Genomic DNA, 21,092 nt, shown 5'->3' with positions numbered 1-21,092 from the left:
GGTGGCCGCGGGCGGCCCCTGCCCTGCCTCCGGCAACTTGGAAAACATGCCGTGCTCGTGCGTGTGCATGGCCCAGATCCTGGCAGGACGGAGACACGGCGGGAACAGTGCTGTGGTGTGACTACACCGCACTGGGGGCTCCGTGTGCTCTCCGGTGAGCACATGCAACCTCGGACAGTTAGTTTTGTTTTTTTAAGAAATGGCATGAACAGGCTGAGCATCCCTAATCTGAAAATTTGAAAACAGAAATGCTTCACAAACTTTTTCTGTCAACATGATGCCACAATCAGCAAATTCTACACCTGACCTCGTGCAAAGGATTCTTTTCAGAATGCAGGCATGCAAAACATAGTTGCACATAGCCCACTGGGTGACAGTGATGAGAAAAAGGGGGTGCAGGTATTCCAGAATAAAAAAAAAAAATGAAGTCCAAAACACTTTGATTCCCAAGCTTTTCTGATAAGGGATACTTGGGCTGTATGTGTATGTAAATGCATAGTTAACTATGAAGACAATCTAAATGTATTTTTTGCTTTCTATAACTATTTTTGTTCCTCTAATAATACTCAATAAAAGGTACACTCACTCACTACAGCCCCCACTCCCGCCCTCCCAGCCTGCCAAAGTTATGGCCATGTGTGGCCACTGTGTTCAGGTCCACCAGGGAACTGAACCCGCGGTCCTCCATCCACACAGATTCAGCTTTACTTGAACAGAGTGTTACTGTGCACCAGCAAGCACATTGCATGAGTACGGGGTCTGAGTTTATACTCTGTGTTTGGTGCATAATCTCGTACTAAGAAATTGCCCACAAAACGGGACCAGGAACTAGCATGAACAAACACTAAATACACCTCTTAAGAGTTGAGACTCCTTAGAAAACAATCCCACCGAGCGTGTACTTACAGCCCACCCTCGGAAACCGAACCATCTTGACAGGGAATTGGTACATACAACAAACAAAAGGATGTCACTTTAAGATTGGGCATTGTCTCCCAGCGTGGTGAGTAATGTTTAGATATCTACAGGACTTAGGCGGCATAGCAAGCAGAATGTAAGAACTGAGCAGAGGTTAAAAAAAATGATGCCAGACATGGTGGCGTGACCCCAAAACAGCCACAGATACCAGAGGACCCTTATCTCCACGGCCGTGCTGCAGTTCATTAAATCAAACAAAATAGCGTACAGCCCTTGCAAGGTTGAAAGGTTTCTTAAAATCTGAGTAATCATTTAGCGTATTCTAATGTCCCGAGCTCTTACATAGAACTCCGAAATCTTCTTGAATTGTTTCTGACTAAGAGATGATCAAGATAACCATCTCAGGGCCCAAATAGTTTGGTGATAACTCATAAAATTGCGTTTCGGACAAAGTGTAGACCTCGCTAACTAGGCCCTCGACTGACCGCCAAGCGGAGTGTAGGCTAGTCTGATGCTGGGGCTTCCTTCCTCCCAGCTGCCCACCAGGTGGGGCTTTCTGGTGATGGCGAAGACAGGGTTTTAGCTGAGGTAGCTCCCGACTCCCGACTCCCGGGGTGCAGTGGGCTTGGTGGCACTTGTCCTCTTTTTGCAACACTGCACTTCAGCAGCTGTCGACTTTCCCTGTTGGGTAATGATTGTGTTTGTGAGTTTAGTTACTTTTTAGTTAAAAGTATTGAAAATCCATTTCATCTTTGAAAAGCCTGCTATGTCAGTATATAGTATTATCTGGTTTAAGGTTTTATAAAATTCCCGCTCTCTGCTGACTACAGATGCATATTATCTGGGTATGGAGACCAGGTTTTAGTGTGCGCAGGGACTGAGGCATGCTCCGCGAACCTCTTCAGGTCGTGCTGCCTCTGCTTAACTGTTAGAACTGCTCCTCCCCTGGACCAGCAGTTGGCATAATGGCTATGTCGCTGGACTCCCACCTAGTCGACTGCGGTTCGAGTCGCGTGTGCGTGTGTGCCCAAGATCCCAAGAGGAGAATGGAGGAGAAGGGATTGCGGCGTGACCATCCCCCCTGGGGGGGTGATTTCTCGCTTTCTGTCTCTCTGTCTCTGTCTGTCTGGCGAGCGCACGTGCCCTATAGCGAAAACCTCTCCCAAAAAAAAAAAAACCTGCTTTCCCTTGATAACTGTTAGGCATTGTCCCTCTGTGTCTCTTTCCTGATTAGTCTGGCGAGCGCACGCGCCCTATAGCGAAAACCTCTCCCCAAAAAAAAAAACAAAAAAAAAACAAACTGCTTTCCCTTGAGAACTGTTAGGCATTGTCCCTCTGTGTCTCTTTCCTGATTATGCAGTAAAGTGCACTAGTGGAAATTTAGTTCATTGTGTGTGTGGCTTAATTTGCCTTTCTTTAAATTATGCACTTTTGTTTTTTAGAGGCAAGCTCATTTAAATTTGAACTTTATGCCCCGTTTCTGAAGGCGATCTCTGAGTAATGGATGCACAAACCCCTCTGAGCGGGGACCCCATGTTCTCTTAAACCCATGTATTACTAATTCACGGCACTGGAACACTCCTTGCCCTCACTGCCCGAGCAATTTGCTGTCGAGGTAGTGCTCGGGGCTTGCTTTGGCCCATTCCTGAATGCGCCCCTCCCTTCCTGCGGTGGCTGACTTCTATGTCCTGACGAGTGGTGGCGAGGGACAGCTCTCGGGGTTCTGCGAGCTGTGAGCATAGCAGTGCTGGGGGCTCCGGTGCTGCTCCCGCTTCCCTGCACACACTCGGCGGGGCCTGCAGGTGTGCTTGACCGCAGGGTCGTGACGTGGTCCTTGGGCTTTCGGACTTTGTCGTGGGTGTTTCTGTTTGGGTTCGGCATTGTTCCTTACAGTGTTGCCAACTATATACTGCTTGCAGTTCAGACCCGATAAAAATGAGTGCATTTTAAAAATAAAATAACTAACGTACGTGTGTTGTTTTAGAAATTTGCCTAGTGTTTTAATTTAGAAATTTTTAGTGTTTTAACTCACAATACTTTGAATACTTAAAGACACTTGAATGCCTGAAAAGGACCTTAATGTTTTCATGTAATTTCCTCAGGTTAATTGGGAAGCTCACTCACTTGAACCTCTGTGGTTTGATACATTTTTGGCACATCTTACAGTAGTTGGCAGCATTGTTTTTGGCTCTCTGTTGGTTTGGGTTTATATAATGTCTTTTTCTTTTCTCCGTTTCTCTCTTTTGCTTCCTAAGGACATGATGATACAGCGCCATGTGCCATTTTGAAAAGTATGGATAGTTTTAGCTTTCTCCAACACCCAGTGCACCAGAGGAGCTTAGAGATTCTGCAGAGGTGCAAGGAAGAGAAGTACAGTAAGGCTGCAAATCCTGCTCAACCCCGTGCCAGCATGTGTTTCTCAGGAAATGGAAACCCGGAGTGTTCCACCCCAGGGCGGGATATAGACTACATGAACGACATGCCTTCATAGTCTTCTGAACAGTCTGGGCATGTTTTCTTTGAGACTTTAACTCTTTGTCTTGAAAATGTGGATATATTTGTTCTTTTAAATTGGGTGACTTTGCTATTTGCCTGTGATCATTGAATCGCTAATCCAATACTTGGTTTTGATCACTGAGTTGGTTTCCATTTGTCTTTCAAGCAGCTTAGTGGTGGACAAAAATGAACACTGCTTCTGTTCCTACTAATTTTTAAAAAAGTTTTACAGAGGTCTAATTGAAGTAAAATAAACTGCATACAAAGACAACAGTTCCGTAAGCTTTGACACACGTAGGCACCCGTGAAGTGAACGCTGCATTCTGGATGTCGAGTTACACCCAGCACGCCCCAGAACGCCCTCACCTCTATCTCTGAGTGAGCGGATTCGGTGTGCGCTTCCATGTGGGCGTCCGCATCAGCAGTGCTGTTGTGTCCGTGGTGCGCGCGCAGTCTGACTGCGGCCCTGCAGCCACGCCAGGTGTGGGGCAGTCCCACATTTGTGCTTTTGCCTACGGGAGCCTAACAGGCTCACAGTTCGTGTTCATTTTTGTTCGCTTGCTTTTTCTATAAAATTGGTGTAAAAAATGCCCTTGGTTTCCATCTCCTCCTTGCTCACCACCTGCTACATTCATTCTGCATGAAAACCAGCTTGTCCTGTTATGAAATGACGGTTATTGGGCTACTGTTATCGTGGGAAGAAGTGGATTCTTTAGAATACTGAGCCCCATAACTCAGCAGCTTGCATGTGATGGACCTACATTACTTGCATAATCTGTTCTGAGCTTTTAACAAATTGCCACAAATTTAGCTGGCTGATTTCACAGTTTTCTGATTGAAATTTTAGTGTCCAGTTGTCAGTGTAAGGAGAATATAAGTAGAGTTCTGAAAAACAAATGTTGCAGGTTCCTTTTTCAATTCCTTTTACTTATGCTGTCTTGGGTATAAGAAAATATGTAATGTGTTTTGGAAAATAGTATTACAGATATTTTTATTTTAGAAAGAACAAAGGTAAGTATTTTGTTTGTTTAAAGGTTATACTGAATTACTACTATTGTATCTTGAAAGGTATAGAAGTCCTCATTCTGATTCTCTTTCTATTCAGAATTTTTTAAAAGGATTATTTTATTTAACTTTACTTATCCATTTATTTACTTATTTCAGTTTGACCAGAAGAGGGAGAGAGAGAGAGAGAGGGAGAGGGAGCGGGAGAGAGAGGGGGAGAGAGAGAGAGAGAGGGAGAAATGAAGCTGCCAGGTCCGGGACTTGGACTGCAGTCGGCCATGTGTGAGTCCACTGCCCTTAACCACCACACCCCTGCCAGCCCCATCTATTCAGAATGTTTTAATCCATAGTACACTGTTTAAAACAACCTATAAATCTTTTCTGAGAACTTAAGTTTATTCTCTTTAGCTTACAAATGATTGCAAGTGGTTTATCTGCTTTTAAAAAATACTGTATTTTATTTTTATCATCTCATTATTATTTTAATTTGCTGTAGGGAATGCACACTCACCAGAGAGATGGAGAGAGAAAGAGAGAAGCAAGCTCCCAGGACCGAGACTCGAACCACAGTGGCCATGTGAGAGTCGTGTGCTTTACCCACCATGCCATCCGCTGGCTCTTGTCTGCTTTGTTTTCCTGTGACCCTCACCCTGACAACCCACAAACTGATTGTACTCTGGCTTACTGTTTGTGAGTCCAGAATAGAAAGGCATCACTTTTGGCAGAGGTTTCTAGATGGAATTTTTGCATTTCTGTGTGTTCACATGCAAACTTCGACATTTGTAGGCTTTGAAACTTTTTCATTGCTTTATGTAGTTTATTCCATTTTTCATTATAGTACTAGTAGTAATTAAACTTTTTGGGTGGGGGGAGTTTTTGCTATAGGGCACGTGCTCTTGCCAGAAAGACAGAGAGAGACAGAAAATGAGAAATCACCCCCCGGGGAGATGGCCACGCTGCAGTCCCTTCTCCTCCATGCTCCCCTCAGGATCTTGAGCATGCACGCGCATGTGTCCTGTGTGAGTTTTAAGCCACTGGGTCCGGGACTAGAACCACAGTCAACTACATGGGAGTCCAGCAACATAGCCGTTATGCTTATTGCTGGTCCCCAAAATAAAACTTTTATAATATATTAAATTATAAATTCAGACTTGGAAGATAGTTCCTTTAAAAAAAAAAAAAAAAAAAAAGAGGACCACTAGGTAAATTGGTGTATGGTGAATTGGTGTATGGTGACATGAACGAACAACTTTCATCCAGGTAACAATGATGAAGCCTAGGAAAAAATTTAAAATAACCAACTAGTTGAAAATGCTAGAAAAGGACCAAAAGTAGGCAAATCAGAGAAGAGTTTCTTTCTTTCTTTTTAAAAAGCTTATTTATTTCTTCTGTGAGACAGAGAGAAGGAGTCAGACACCACCAGCCAGGCCTTCACATCGTGACTGCTCTGTGTCAGGTGGCCCAGATCATGGGCATACATGTGTGTACCCTGTGTGCCTAGGGAGACCGCAGGGTGGGGAACCAGGACCTTTACCGTGGGGGGCCCTGTGGGTCTAGTTGTGTAACCACTGGACCAACACCTGGCCTGTTTCTTTTCTTTTTTTCAAGTTTTTGCTATGGGACGTGCACACTAGCCAGAGAGAGAGGGGAGGAGAAAGTGAGAAATCATCTCCCATAGAGGATGGCCACACCACAGTCCCTTCTCCTGCATTCTCCTCGAGGGATTTGGGACACATACACTTGTACACCATGCTCAGTGGGTCCTTCCAGCCACCAAGTTCTGGACTCAAACCGCTGGCCATGTGGTATCCAGCACCTTAACCATCATGCCACCTGATGGCCTGAAATAAGTTTTTTAAGATTATTGCTATACGGCATGTGCGCTCATTGGAGACAGACAGACAGCAAGAAATCACCCTTGATGTCCATGCCACAATCCCTTCTCCTTCAGTGTCCTTTTGGGATTTGGGGCACGTATGCAGACATGCCTGGGACTCTAACCATGGGTGACTACATGGGAGTCCAGTGACGTAATCACTACGCCATCTCCTGGTCCCTGAAATAGGTATTTTTAACAAGGTCTCTCCTCATCTTTATCCTCCTGCCCGCCCTCCTTGTTGACTAGCCTCTCCCTGTTGTGGGTTGTGCGTGCTCTCTCTCTCTCTCATAGGCAAGTACATGTGATAATCACGCAAGAAAAAGGAGTGTTTTGTTTTGTTTTGTTTTTTTAAAGTTCTGTTTTTTTTTTTTTATTATTTTTTATTTAATTTTATTTTGACCAGAGAAGGATAGAGTGAGAGAGAGAGAAAGTGAGAAAGCAAGCCTCCAGGTTCGGGACTTGAACCACAGTCAGCCATGTGGGAGTCCAGTGCCCTTAGCCACCAAGCCACCTGCTGGTCCCAAAGGAGTGTTTTTTAAAAAGCATTGGAAACCATGCAGGAGATCCCAAGAGGCTAATGGAAGAGAAGGAATTGCATGTGGCCATTCCCTGTGGGGATGATTTCTTGCTTTCTGTCTGTCTCTGTCTCCCTGGTGAGCGCATGTCCCCTATAGCAAAAAAAAAAACAAAAAAAAAAAAAAAAAAAGAACCAGAAAAACTCATGCTGGGAACATGTGCATGTGTTCCCAAAAACCTGAGAGGAGAATGGAGGAGAAGAGATTGCAGCATAGCCAGATCCCCTGGGGGATGATTTCTCTCTATCTTTCTCTCTGTCTGGCGAGTCCCCACACCCTATAGCAAAAATCTCTTAAAGAAAAAAAGAAGGTATTTCTAGAAAGAATAAAATTCTCTGTGAGTACTTTATGGAATAATTTAAGGACATGAATTTAATAATATAATAGCAAATATTCAAGACTATAAAGTGTCTTTTTGAGCTAATAAGACAGGCAGAGGCATAAAACACCTGTATGAGTTTAATAAATAGAAGAAACAGAGCTAAAAATTGACAGTTGAGTTACTGATGTTAAGGAAAGGCCCAAGATGTGTACGCTTCAGCATCCAGAAGGTAAGAATGGGTACGGATGGGCTAGCGGGTGGTGTAGGGTTACGGTGAAGACTCACGTGACCGACTGCAGTTCGAGTCCTGTACCTGGTGGCTTGAAACACACCAGACATTTGTGCATGACCAAAATCCCGAGAGAAAAATGGGGGAAAGGATTGTGGTGTGACCATCCTCCCTGGGGAGTGATTTCTCACTTTCTCTTTCCAGCAAGTACATGCAACCTATAGCAAAAATCTTTCCGAGAAAAGAATGGACATGGAGAATAAAAACTGATAACCTGTTACAGGAGTCATCAGTGTTTATAAAGTAAGAACAGAACAAACAAAACAAGGAAAATGGCATTCGTGTACACACACGGATATTACGGCCTCTCCTTGACGCCAGTGATTGAGCCGTTCACGTGTTGTATGTGCCTGCTATCGAAGGATAACCGCTTTGTTGACATAGAGCACATTACACTTCTGCTGGTACCCTCGCTCCTCTCGAGGATCTGTGCTCGGGAATGGCACTGCTGGGTTACCGTAAGTCTAGATGGTGGCCGAGTACTGCGCCGTCACCGCCAGCCGTGCAGAGCGGATTGCTCCACGTCTCTGACAGCACTTCCCCGTGTTTCTGATCCTGGCTGTTCAGGAAGTGGCATCTCGTTGTAGTTTTGTTTGCACTTCTCTGATGATGTTGAGTATCTCTCCATGTGCTTATTATTCGCTGTTGGCATGTCTTCAGAGGAGCATTTACTCCAGCGCTCTGGACATTTTAAAATTGAGCTTAGCCTTTTAACCATTGTACTGTAAGAGTTATCTTTATGTCCTAGATGCAAACTCTGTATCAGATGCGTATGACTTACAGACCATTTCTACCAAGCTGCATTTTTTAAAAGAATTATTATTATTATTATTTTTTTTGGAGAGATTTTTTTTTTTTTTGCTATAGGGCGCGTGCGCTCGCCAGACAGAGAGAGACAGAAAGCGAGAAATCACCCCCCAGGGGGGATGGTCACGCCACAATCCCTTCTCCTCCATTCTCCTCTCGGGATCTTGGGCACGCACGCACACGCGCCCGGCGTGAGTTTAAGCCACCGGGTCCGGGACGTGAACCGTGGTCGACTACGGGGGGTGTCCAGTGACATAGCCATTATGCTAACTGCTGGTCCCAAGAATTATTTAATTTTTAAAATCATTATTATTATTTTTTAGTTTGCTACAGGGCACGCGTGCTCACCGGAGAGAGGTGCAACGTGAGAAAGCAAGCAGCCATGTCCAGGACTGGCATCGTAGTGGGCCATGTGGGAGTCCAGTGCCCCAGTGATCACACCACCTGCTGGCCCTTCTGTGAATTATACTTTGACTCCCTTGATCACGCTGCGTCCTTTGAGGCACAGAAAGTTTGAATTCTGATGTCCAGTTTATCCGTTCTTTCCTTTGATTGCTTGTGCTTTTGGTGTGCACATATTCTTTAGTGGGGTCAGCAGGTGGCGTGGTGGTTAAGATTTTGGATCCCACCCGGCTGACACCTCTGTTGAAGTCCTAGACTGGCAGCTTGAAAATCGCACTGGGCACAAGTGTGTGCATCTCCAGAATCCTGAGAAGAGAATGCAGGAGAAGGGATTGCACGATGGCCGTCCCCCGGGGAGTGGTTTCTTACTTTTGTATGTGTGCTCACTTGTGCACACTCTGGCTCACTCTCACTCTCTGTCTCTCTCCAGCGAACGCACGCACCCTATAGCAAAAAATTTAAAAAATGCTTTTTAGTATTAGCAGTGGCATTTAGGTTTTGGCCCATCTTCATTCTTAATTCTCACAGAATCCTTGTCAAAAACCAGTTGATCACAGTCGGACTGACTGACTTCTGTACTCCTAGCTCTGATCCATTGATCGGTTCTGTCTTCCTGTCAGCACTGCACTGGCTGATTGCAGTCTCTCTCATAGCTTTTGAAACAGGGAAGTCTCAGTCCTCCAGTTTTATTTTTTCTTTGCAAGATTGCTTTGGCCATTTTGTGTCCCTTGCCTTTCCGGATCTGCGTAAGCATCATCGTGTCCGTTTCTGCCAAGGTAGGGAGCTGAGATGGCGCGCGCTGCTGGAGAGCGTTGGCATCCTAACGCCGTGTCCCACTAAGTATGGAGGCTGGCCGTTTATTTAAGTCGTCTTTAATTTCTTCTCACGGCATTCGACAGTTTCCAGTGGAGACATCTTGTACTTTTTTACAAAGCGTATTCCTATTTTGGTGGTATTATTAGTGTACGAGTTTCCTCATTCCATCTGCAGTTACTTACTGCTATTGTGTGGGAGAGTAGTTGACCCCACACATTGGCCTTGCTCCTGATCATTTCTCCGAGCCTGCTCATTAGCCCTAAAGATTGCTGTGGGTTCCTCAGGGCTTCCTTCCTGTAAGGTTACGCCAGGCCACGCAGAGCTCCTTCCTTCTCCCTCCCCGTGTACCTGTAGTCGTGTGCTTCTGTGTGAGTTAGGGAACGGAGGACAGCCCATGTCACAGCACCTAAGCGCTGCGCAGGACTTGAGGGACACTGCACTGTGGGACCGGTGGTCCTTAAGCCGTCTCTCTTCTCTCACCCCTCGTGTCTCTGTGAGACTGATTGCTCTCTGTCGATGTCTCTTCTTTCATCCCTCGTGTCTCTGTGTGAGACTTGATTGCTCTCTGTCGATGTATGTCCACGTCAGCAGTACATTTGGCTCTGAAAAATGAAACAAAGGGATCATGTTATCATGAATATCAGAACAAGAAATGAATTCATGTTGGGGCCAGCAGACGGCGGTGTGGTTAAGGCGCTGGAATTTCCACGTGGCCAACCATGGTTCCACTCCCAGTCTTGGTGCTTTGCTTTCTCACTCTCCCTCCCTTTCTCTCTCTCTGACTTTCTCTGCCAAAACTCATGTGGAAAAAACCAATAGTAGTAAATAAATAAATAAAACAAATAATTCTTTTAAAAAAAGGAAATGAATTTGTGTAATTTTTTTTTTTACTTTAAGCCTAGATACCGTTGTATTTCCTGTTAATGTTTAAATAACAGGAGAAATAAAGAGCTCATTATTAAATTCCCTACTTGAGTTTGTTGTTAAGCAAGTCAGGCTTGTGAATGACAGTTAAGGGGTCTCGTTCTTATTATTTGGACATTCCGACATATTTAACAAATACTTACTATTGAAGTGCGTTCATTTCATTTGCCTTTTGAAAAATCGTCTCGTATTTTTAGCATTAATTTAAAAATTCCTGCCTTTTTTTTTTTTTTCCTAATGGTAGATATAACTCGGAAAAATCCCAGAACACCTCTTTCTGATCTCCAAGGCATGAATACCCTGAATGAAAAGCACCAGCAGTAAGTATGCTCGGTTGTATGTTTATGGGGTTAGCGAAGGTAGTGACTGCGGGGCTGTGGAGAAAGGCAGGGTGCGTTCCTGCACAGGGAGACACAGGAATGCATCATGGCTTTCCCAGCCACCAAGTAGTGTTCTTATTAATGTGTTCCTGACTTGGAGAGTGTGAAGAAAGTCAGGCTTGATTTGTGCTTTTATTTCCTAAAGCTTTATAAATGTAAAAAGTAAGTTCATAGTTTAGATTTAACAAATTTTTGGGACCAGCAGTTACCGTGATGGCTATGTCACTGGACTCCCACGTAGTCGACCGCAGGTCGTGTCCCGGACCCGGTGGCTTAAACTCACGCTGGGCGCGTGTGCGTGCGTGCCCAAGATCCCAAGAGGAGAATAGAGGAAAAGGGATTGCGGCGTGACCATCCCCCCAGGGGGTGATTTCTCGCTTTCTGCCTCTCTGTCTATCTCTGTCTTTCTGGCGAGTGCACGCACCTTATAGCAAAAACCTCTCAAAAAAAGAAAAAAAGAAAAAAAAAGAAAAAGAATGGCTTGTCATTGAAATGAAGGTGTAATTTCATGGGGTCCCTTTTTTTCAGTTGACTTAACTGTGTCTTTCTAAAGTGTATTGGTTACTTTTGTGCTCAGTAACTTGCTTACAACTCTATTTTTTTCATTATTTATTTTATTTCACTATTTTTTTTTTAAAGTTTGCTATAGGGCACATGTGCTCAACAGAAAGAGAGAGAGAAAGCAAATTAACAGGTCTGGGACGCATACCGTGGTTGACCACAGAGAGAGAGAAAGAAAGTGAGAAACGAAGCCACCAGATCTGGGCCTTGAACCGTGGTAGGCTGTGTGGGAGTGCAGTGCCTTCACCACGGTGCCACTTGGCCCCTCTTATGACTCTTTAATGCTTATTTTAAAAAGTGCAGGTTCGTCGGCCTCGAGTGTCCAGCTGTGAATACACCCGCTCACAGCAGAGGGGGCCATTTCCTGTCTTCCAGTGTGCGATCTGTAATTTTCGGTGATGCTTGGTTCACGGTGAAGCTGTCTCCATCCTAGCATGCCACATTTGGCCTGACGACAGATTAGATCATTAATCTTTTCCTTTTTCCTTTTTTCTTTTTTTTGGGAGAGGTTTTTGCTATAGGGTGTGTGCACTCTCCAGAAAGACAGAGAGAGACAGAAAGCAAGAAATCACCCCCCGGGGGGATGGCCACACCACATTTTACAGAGTAGTTTAATGGTTTTCAGTTTTCCAGTTGTCTGGGTTTTTTTGTGTGGACTCTCGATTTTGGATACCTGAAGTGGTCTGTGTTGGTTTCTGGCCTCTATGCATTGGTTAAACTAGTCTGACATCTTGGTTTAAGGTTGGTCAGCTGGTAGCTGGCAGGTGGCGTGGTGGTTAAGGTGTTGTACTCCCGCATGGCCGGTTGTGGTCCGAGCCCTGGACCTGGCACCTTGCTTTCTCCCTCTCTGTCTCTTTCTGGTCAAATTAAAGAATACTAAATAAAAATAAATAATTCTTTAAAAAATAAGGTTGGTCATCTGGGCTGGTCTCAAGTAGTTTCCCGAGTTTAGGTACTCACAGAATGATGGACTGCTTTTGTGAAAGTCCGTATGTAAGCCCGTTTACGAGAGATGCTTTCAAAGGAACCCGGTCACAGCGCGGAGAGGCCCGAAAGTCCAAGTTGGTGGTGAGCTAGGACTGAGACTTGACTTGATCTGTACAGAAGGGGAGCGTGCGAACAGCAAGACTGTTCTTTGTGGGGTTTTTTAATTTGCTAGAGCATGCGTGGACTCACTGGAAAGAGAGCGGGAGAGAGGGAAGTGAGAAAACACCCCCATGGGGCATTGTCCCTCTGCAATCCCTCCCTTTCCATCCTCTTTCCTCTTATGATTTTGAGTTTGCATGCACAGCCTGGCATGTATTTTAAGCCGCCAGGTCCAGGGCTCGAACCACATAGTTGGCCATGTGGGATCCACCTGCTTAAGCCACCAGGTCACAGACTGGACCATGAAAACGTTCTTAACCAGTGTAAATGCTCATATAGTAGCGTTTGCAAATTGTCAAACCCAATAAAGAGGAAAACTATTCTATCATACTATTTCCGGGTTGTTGAATGAAAACGGTATGTAAAGATGTCATCTGGAGCCGGCAGTTGGTGTGGTGGTTGGGGCACTGGACTTCCACATGGCTGACCGTGGCAGGCTTGGCAGCTTGCTTTCACTCTCCCTTTCTGTCTGTCTCTTCCGGTCAAAATCGAAGAATAGCGATAATAAATAAAGTTGAAATGAATGTTAAAAGGATGTAGTCTGTGTGATGTGCTCACCCACATGCGCATTTTTATGTGAATGCACCAGAACCCACAGGGATCTTGTACTCTGAATGAGTAAAAAGTTAGTTTCAATTGATTGGTCGTTGTTCTGATGAAGTCATTTTCTCCTGGTTTAGCATTATCGTCTCCATTTTAACTTTACTATTTAAAAGGTTGGTTTTACTTCTTTAAGTGATACAGAGTGTAAACTAAAGGTGTCTTAGTTAACTCAAGAAAGTTTGCGTTTATTACAGTGAGACATTTGCTGTTGCCTGGAATGGAAGGACCGGGATTCACCAAAGCAGGCTATCAAGCAGCACCTCCTTGCTGGACAGAGACGGGGTGTTTGCTAACTCAGCGAGCAGCAAGCTTCTGGAGAGGGCCCACGGGATTCTCACGTCAGTACCTGTCCGTCACGCGGACTGCTTCCTAGCACTGATTGGACATTTTGGCTGCAGAAAGGCGGCAGGGAAATAAAGGAGTATTTTCAGGAGTAAAACTTTGACTAAGTAGTGTTCGGCATGTAGAGGTGTGAACCGCGTGGTCATAGGGCTGACTCATTGCCTTCTCCCCGGTACCCCAGGAGGGCAGTGCTCCAGTATGTCCCTCACGGAGAAGAGCTTTACTGCTGTCTGTAGACCCTAGTTCCAGAGGAAGGAAATATAATTAGCTTGTTTTTTGGGGGGAATTCCTAAGCTTAAATTGTCCGTTAATTCTGGCACTTTGAACAAATCGAGCCGAAAAAGTCACCTATAAATGATGAATGGGATCATTATAGAAATATACCACTTACCCAAGCTTGATAGTCCTTGTTACTGGATCTTAGAACTGATTTGAGGACACAGATTTAGCCATGCATAGCAGACCAGTACAAAGTTCTTAGTTACCAGCATTCGTTTATTTTAGAAAGATCCCAAACATATTTTTCCACTTCCCAGAGGTGATTGAATTAGACTCCTTAATTCATACCTAAACTATTGTTTAATGACACCCTCCCGTGTAGTGATAGTAACAGGCTTCGTGTATGTACGTCTTGCTTTACTCCTCAATTGTGTGTTCACTTATCTTAGCCGCACTACTTTTTTATATTATTTTTTTTTAAGAGGTTTTGCTACAGGGCGCATGCACTCGCCAGACAGAGAGAGACAGACAGAAAGCCAGAAATCACCCCCCAGGGCGGATGGCCACGCCGCAATCCCTTCTTCTTCATTCTTCTCTCAGGTGCACGCACATGTGCCCAGCGTGAGTTTCTTTTTTTCTTTTTAAGAATTATTTTGGGGGCCAGCAGTTAGCATAATGGCTATATCACTGGACTCCCATGTAGTCGACTGCGGTTTGAGTCCCAGACCTGGTGGCTTAAACTCAGGTCAGGCGTGTGTGTGTGCCCAAGATCCTGAGAGGAGAATGGAAGAAAAGGGATTGCAGTGTGGCCATCCCGCCTGGGGGGTAATTTCTTGCTTTCTGTCTCTCTCTTCCTGGTGAGTGCACACCCCCTATGACAAAAACCCCTCCCCCCCCAAAAAAAAAAAAAAAAAGATTCTGTTTAACTTTATTTATTTATTTATTTTAATTTGACCAGAGAGGGACAGAGAGAAAATGAGAAAGCAAGCTGCCAGGTCCAGGACTTGAACTGTGGTTAGCCATGTGAGAGTTCACGCATCCTTAACCACCCCGCCACCTGCAGGCCCCAGTCCTCGCAGCTCTTAGAATTAGGTGGAATTCCCATCTTCATTTGGCATAATTACGTAATGACGCCGAGGCTTGGCGACAATGCAGTCATACTCTAGTGGGTTATATTAGATTACTTCCCAGCCCATATTCATGAGCATTAGACACTTTTTCCATTAATTTCTGATGTTGTAAAAAAAAATAAAAAAACAAAGCTTAAAAAGCATGATTTCAGTGTCATACTGAGTTGTGAATAGGAGGGGGGAAAAGGAGAATAGAGGAATTTTTAATTTCCAAAAATAAATTACGTTTTGGTGAAAAGTGTATTTTTGCAAACTCATGAAAGTTAGGCATCTCAATGAAGGTCTTGAAATGACAGGAGTAACCCTTTGTAGGTGTAAGGAAGCAGAGCAGAGCCCACCTGACATCCAGGAAATGAGGTTGTATTCAGAACGCCCAGCGTTCTATTACCGAGCATCGGGTTTGAGCCTGCTCATCGCCTGTATTGCAGGGCAGGCATCTCTTACCCCTTTTCTTACCCTATTTACCCGTCCTTTCCAAAGGTTCCTGCTTGGTTAAATCGGGTAGTATTTTCCAGTAGAGGACCTACGTTCTTAGGAATGGGTATATATGCTTTCAGTAGAAACCTTGAACTCACTCATCTCGAACTCAAAACTTTTTCCAATGAATGATTTCTCTTTATAGGAGAAACAAAAATTTCAAATCCAAGCCTGTTCTTCCAAAGGTGAGTATTATGAACACTTTTCTCCATTGGTCCTTAATGCATGTTTTTTTATTACTTATGCAAACAGTCTTTACAAATCAAAGATAAGAAATACCTTATATGTGTCCAGGATAGGGATTAATTGTATGCACTTAGTTAACTATTTTAGAAATAATCCTGACTGTTACAGAAAGATTTAACCTCAGGACCAGCAGTTAGCATAAAGGCTATGTCACTGGACTCCCATGTAGTCGACCACGGTTCGAGTCCTGGACCCCGTGGCTTAGACTCACGCCGGATGCGTGTGCGTGCGTGCCCAAGATCCCAAGAGGAGAATGGAGAAGGGATTGCGGCATGGCCATCCCCCGGGGGGGTGATTTCTCGCTTTCTATCTGTCTCTCTCTGTCTTTCTGGCGCACGCACTTGCCCTATAGCAAAAAAACTCCAAAAAAAAAAAAAACCTTAAATTCAAAACAATTTTTAAAAAAAGATGTAGCCTAATGATTCAGGTAGATACTCATTTGTGATATACCATTTTCTATTATTTTAAAAACTCACTAATATAAATATAAATCTTTGTTTTTAAAGATCTTTACATAATGTATTTGTATTTTTCCTTGAGCCAGGTTAAGATTAAATTCTGAATTTTACCTAATTTAATTTTTCTTTTCTTTTTTGGAGAGGTTTTTGCTATAGGGCACATGCCCTCACCAGAAAGACAGAGACAGAGCAAGAAATCACCCCCCAGGGGGGATGGCCATGCCGCAATCCCTTCTCCTCCATTCTCCTCTCGGGGTCTTGGGCACGCATGCACACCCACCCAGCATGAGTTTAAGCCACTGGGTCCGGGACTTGAACTGCGGTCGACTACATAGGAGTCCAGCAATATAGCTATTATTCCAACTGTTGGTCCACAAATAGTTTCTTGTTTATTATTTTTTTAAATAATTATTTTATTTATTTATCTTTGAGAGAGATTTTTGCTATAGGGCATGTATACTCACCAGAGAGATAGTGAGAAATTACACCCACCCACCCCCACCCTCCCGAGAGGATGGCCATGCCATAATTCCATCTCCTGCGTTCTCCTTTTGGGATTCTGGGTACACGTGCACACATGTCCAGCGTGAGTTTCAAACCTCTGGGTCCAGGACTCAAACCACAGTCTGCCACATGGGAATCCAGCACCATAACCACTACACCACCTACTGGACTCTGTTATTATTTTTTAAATTTGCTATAGGACATATGCACTCATCAGAGAGAGAGAAAATAAGAAAACAAGCCGCCGGGTCTAGGACTCAAACTGCTTTTGGCCGTGTAGGAGTCTAGCAACTTTACTACCATACCACCTGCTGGCCCTTAAAATAATTTTTAATCGAGACCAGTGGTTGGCATAATGGCTGTCACTGGACTTCCGTGTAGTCGACTGTGGTTCAGGTCCTGGACCCGGTGGCTTAAACTCTCGTCAGGCGCCAGTGCATGTGTGCCCAAGATCCCAAGAGGAGAATGGAGGAGAAGAGATTGTGGTGTGGCCATCTGCCCTGGGGGGTGGTTTCTCACTTTCTGTCTCTTTGTCTCTCTCTGTCTTTCTGGCAAGTATACATGCCCTATAGCAAAAGCCTCTAAAAAAAAATAATTTTTAATTGTACTTACTTAATTCTCATCACATGGATGTGGATGTTTGATTATGAACTGAAATTACATCCGGAACTCCAGATGCAAGAGACTCTGGGGAAATGGAGTCTTCTTTCTAGCTTTCTTGATCCTAGAGAAGGCCAAAGAGCAGAATGGATGTTTTAGTGTCTGTGTTCCATATTCGTCACAGTCATGTAAGACAGGAAATGACTGGGTAGATTGGAAATGGGCTGAGAACTTCCTTCTTAGATTAATTTATGTGAATAATGTTTTTTCCTCTTCTTTTTAGCATTTGCTAGAGGTAAAATCTTTAAAGCACCTGACAAGGCTAACCCTGCAGGATCGGATTACCAAGTCGCTTCTTCACTTGCACAAGAAGAAGAAGCCGCCCAGCATCAGCGCCCAGTTTCAGGTTACTTCCTGTCCTACCCCCACCACAGAAGGACGCATGTCTCAGACTGGCAGGGAAAGGGCAGGGCGATCACAGCATGCTTGGATGGGGTGATGCGTGTGACTACAAGTTGTGCTTTAACAGTCATTTTGTAAGGAAGAACGAGAGAGAAAGCAGTTTTCTGATGACCTCTTCTATCATTCTCAAATCCTCTCTCTCTAAAGTTATAATCATTTGTTACATATTTATGAAAATAAGCAGAGAATCTGGTGGATGGCAGTTCTGTGCATGATTTCACTCTTGCACACATGTATCACAGAAGCAGTGTTCACTGTGTGCCTGGTGTGTTTAAGGTGGACCCAGGATCCGAACTCCTGGTCTTCCGTGTGGCTTCAGCATTGCAGAGTGGGGCCCTATGCCTATACCACCAAGGCTCAGGCTCACTCATTATTAGAGGCAAAGCCCGCTATAACAGATTTTATGAGAAGATAGTTTGCTTCTAGCACCGAGCAGTAGATCGGTGATTGCTGGAGCTGTGGGAAGAACAGTTACTGCCTGAAAAGGCAGAGGAAGCTTGTTGGGGTGAGAGAAGACTTCTAAAGCTGGATATGGTGATAGCTCCATGTCTGTGTACACATACCGACATATGTAAATCACACACAGGACTGTGTAAACGTACTGACACATGTAAATCACACGCATGACTGTAAACGTACTGACATATGTAAATCACACACATGACTGTAAACGTACTGACATATGTAAATCACACGCATGACTGTGTAAATGTACTGACATGTAAATCACACACATGACTGTGTAAACGTACTGACATGTAAATCACACACATGACTGTGTAAACGTACTGACATATGTAAATCACACACGACTGTAAACGTACTGACATATGTAAATCACATGCATGACTGTGTAAACGCACTGACATATGTAAATCACACACGACTGTAAACGTACTGACATATGTAAATCACACACCACAGTGCGTGTATTTTAGTAGTACCTAGACTATTTCAGCGAAACTGGCGCACATGAAGTCACCATTAGAGAATGAAAGGACACAAGCCCCAGGGTTTTAGAGTACACTTACAGTGCATCTGAGAACAAGTGTGTGTGGCGTGTATAGAGACTCAAACACTAGGTTTTTTTTTTTTTTTTTAAGAATTATTTGATTTTAATTTTATTTATTGATTTATTTGTTTTAATTTGACCAGAGAGGAACAGAATGAGGGGGTTAGGGGGCAGGGAAAAAGCAAGCCACCAGGTCCGGGACTCAAACCACAGTCAGCCACGTGGGAGTCCAGTGCTCTTAACCACCACGCTAGCTGCCAGACCCCACTTACTAGTTTTTAAAAAGATAATCAGATAGCTAAATGAGTAAGAATCTTGAAAAAGGAGTTTATAAATGATGGTATTCAAAAGACCAATAAGCCTATCAAAACCTGTTCAACATGATTTATCAGGGAAATAAAAATTAAAACTGCAAGATAATTATATACTTTGTAATGTGGTTTGAAATAAAAAAAAGATTCTACAAAGTGCTGATGAGGACGGTACAGAGTGACCAGAGCTCCTGCACACTGCTGTTGAAATCTAGATTGCTGTGTGCACTCTGCAGAGCAGTTAAAGAGCACGTATGAGACCGTTCATCAAGCCAGCCCCATAGCCTCATGGTTGAGGGAGCCAGATCCCACATGACCGACTGCAGTTCCAATTTGTAATCCCTAGAGTAGCCACTGAACAGCAGCACAAAGACTTAACCGACACGCCCCTAGATAGGTTCATCTAACATACTCAGATATATTAAATGGGAGGAAGAACACTTCACCAAAGAAGATGCACAGATGCCAAGCCTGTGCGTCGTTAGGGATTGATAGAACAGAAGAGAGACAGCACTACACAGCCAGTGCAATGGTGGAAGTCCAGACGGCGTCAGGCGCCAGTGGGGATGTGGAGCGCGGCGAGTCTCTCACTCACTCATGGTGGGGACACAGATGGCACGTCCGCTTTGGAAGTCAGTCTGGCAGTTCAGGTAATACTTACAGAACCAAAATTACTTCTGAGGCCAGCAGGCGGCATGGTGGTTAAGGCAGCTGGACTCCCACAGGGCAGGTTGCAGTTCAAGTCCCAGAGCTGACAGTTTGAAAATCACACTGGGCACGTGTGCGTGTATTCCCAAAATCCTAGAAAGAGAATGGAGGAGAAGGGATCGCAACATGGCTGTCCTCTCTGAGGGGTAATTTCTCACTTTCCCTGTCACAGTCTCTGTTTCTCTCTGGCACACATATGCTCTAAGACAAAAATCCTAATTTAAAAAATTTAAATAGCAGAAAATAAAATAGAATTACTGTGTGATCTACCATTTGCACTGCTTGGTATTTACTCAAATTAGTTGAAAACGTAACGTTTACACAAACCCTTGTGCAGACCTTTAAGGCAGCTTTACTCATAATAGCAAACCTTGGAAGCAGCCGTTTTCAGAAGTTGAATGGCTAAATGGTGGTTTACCCATGGAACAGTATTATTCAGCAGTAAAGTGAAATGAGCTATCAGACCATGGAAAGCTAGAGAGGAAACTCAAGTACATACTGCCAAACGAAAGCAATCTGAAAAAGTTGTGTAGCTCATGATTCTAACTATATGGCATTCTAGAAGAGGCAAGCTGTATGGAGGCAGTGAGAAGAATAGTAGTTGCCAGGGGTGGGAGAGGGAGAGAGAGAGAGAGAGCTGAGTAGCCAGAGCACAGAGGGCTCGTGGGCCGTGGGCCGTGGGCCGTGGGCCGTGGCCGGACCTGCGGGATCTGCCATGGTGAGTGCACGTCTGCCCGGGCGAGAGTCTTCCAGACTGCCCAGCCCTACTGCCGTTGGTGGACTGGGGGGTAAGGTAGCAGTGTTGCGTCATCGCTCACAGCAGAGCGGCCACACTGATGCAGCATGTTTATAACAGGAGAGATGGGGAGGAGGAGGTTTTGAAGGGGTGCATGGGGACTCAGTCCTGCTCATTTTTGCTGTGAACCTGGAACTTCTCTAAAAAAAAGAAGTCTGTTTTGAAAAGTCAGGAGTGGAGAGGAAGAGTACAGAAGAGAGAGGGTGAGCAGAGAGCAAGTAGTACAGTGTGGGCCTTAAGCAGCCACATCAGTCACTACATTGACTCTCAGTGAGTGCCCCGAGCACTCCTGCTCAGTAGTGGGTACAGTGTGGGCCTTAGAGTAGGTGGCCGGAGCACGCCGGCTGAGTAGTGGGTACAGTGTGGGCCTTAAGCAGCCACATCAGTCACTACATTGACTCTCAGTGAGTGCCCCGAGCACTCCTGCTCAGTAGTGGGTACAGTGTGGGCCTTAAGCAGTCACATCAGTCACTACATTGACTCTCAGTGAGTGCCCCGAGCACTCCTGTTCAGTAGTGGGTACTGGCAGCTCACAGCAAACCGGAGACCCGACTGTCTGCAAGAAACGTCTGTAAATACAGTGATACTCAAAGTTGGAATGTAAAGAACGAGAAATTGGGGACGGGGGAGAAGAAGCAAGATATGTAAGAAATAAGAAGTTGAAAATTGCTTGCTGACAGTCACACACATGGTAATACCCTTGC

General features: G+C 44.6%; 1 protein-coding gene across 13 annotated transcripts in view; it reads left to right on the top strand.

Moving 5' to 3' along the window:
* The window catches only part of MYO9A (myosin IXA), a 206,150-nt gene that overhangs the window by 111,185 nt on the left and 73,873 nt on the right, over positions 1 to 21,092 (top strand). For all 13 annotated transcript variants that reach the window (XM_027767790.1, XM_027767784.1, XM_027767791.1 and 10 more), the window contains 5 exons: positions 3,174 to 3,293; positions 10,678 to 10,753; positions 13,318 to 13,461; positions 15,437 to 15,476; positions 17,383 to 17,505. In XM_027767790.1, the coding sequence (XP_027623591.1) occupies positions 3,174 to 3,293; positions 10,678 to 10,753; positions 13,318 to 13,461; positions 15,437 to 15,476; positions 17,383 to 17,505 (503 nt within the window). The remainder of the gene's footprint in view (positions 1 to 3,173; positions 3,294 to 10,677; positions 10,754 to 13,317; positions 13,462 to 15,436; positions 15,477 to 17,382; positions 17,506 to 21,092) is intronic.

This window comes from Tupaia chinensis, unplaced genomic scaffold (assembly GCF_000334495.1).
Source record: "Tupaia chinensis unplaced genomic scaffold, TupChi_1.0 Scaffold144682_1, whole genome shotgun sequence".
Classification (NCBI taxonomy): domain Eukaryota; kingdom Metazoa; phylum Chordata; class Mammalia; order Scandentia; family Tupaiidae; genus Tupaia; species Tupaia belangeri.
This window is presented reverse-complemented; position numbering and strand designations above follow the sequence as displayed.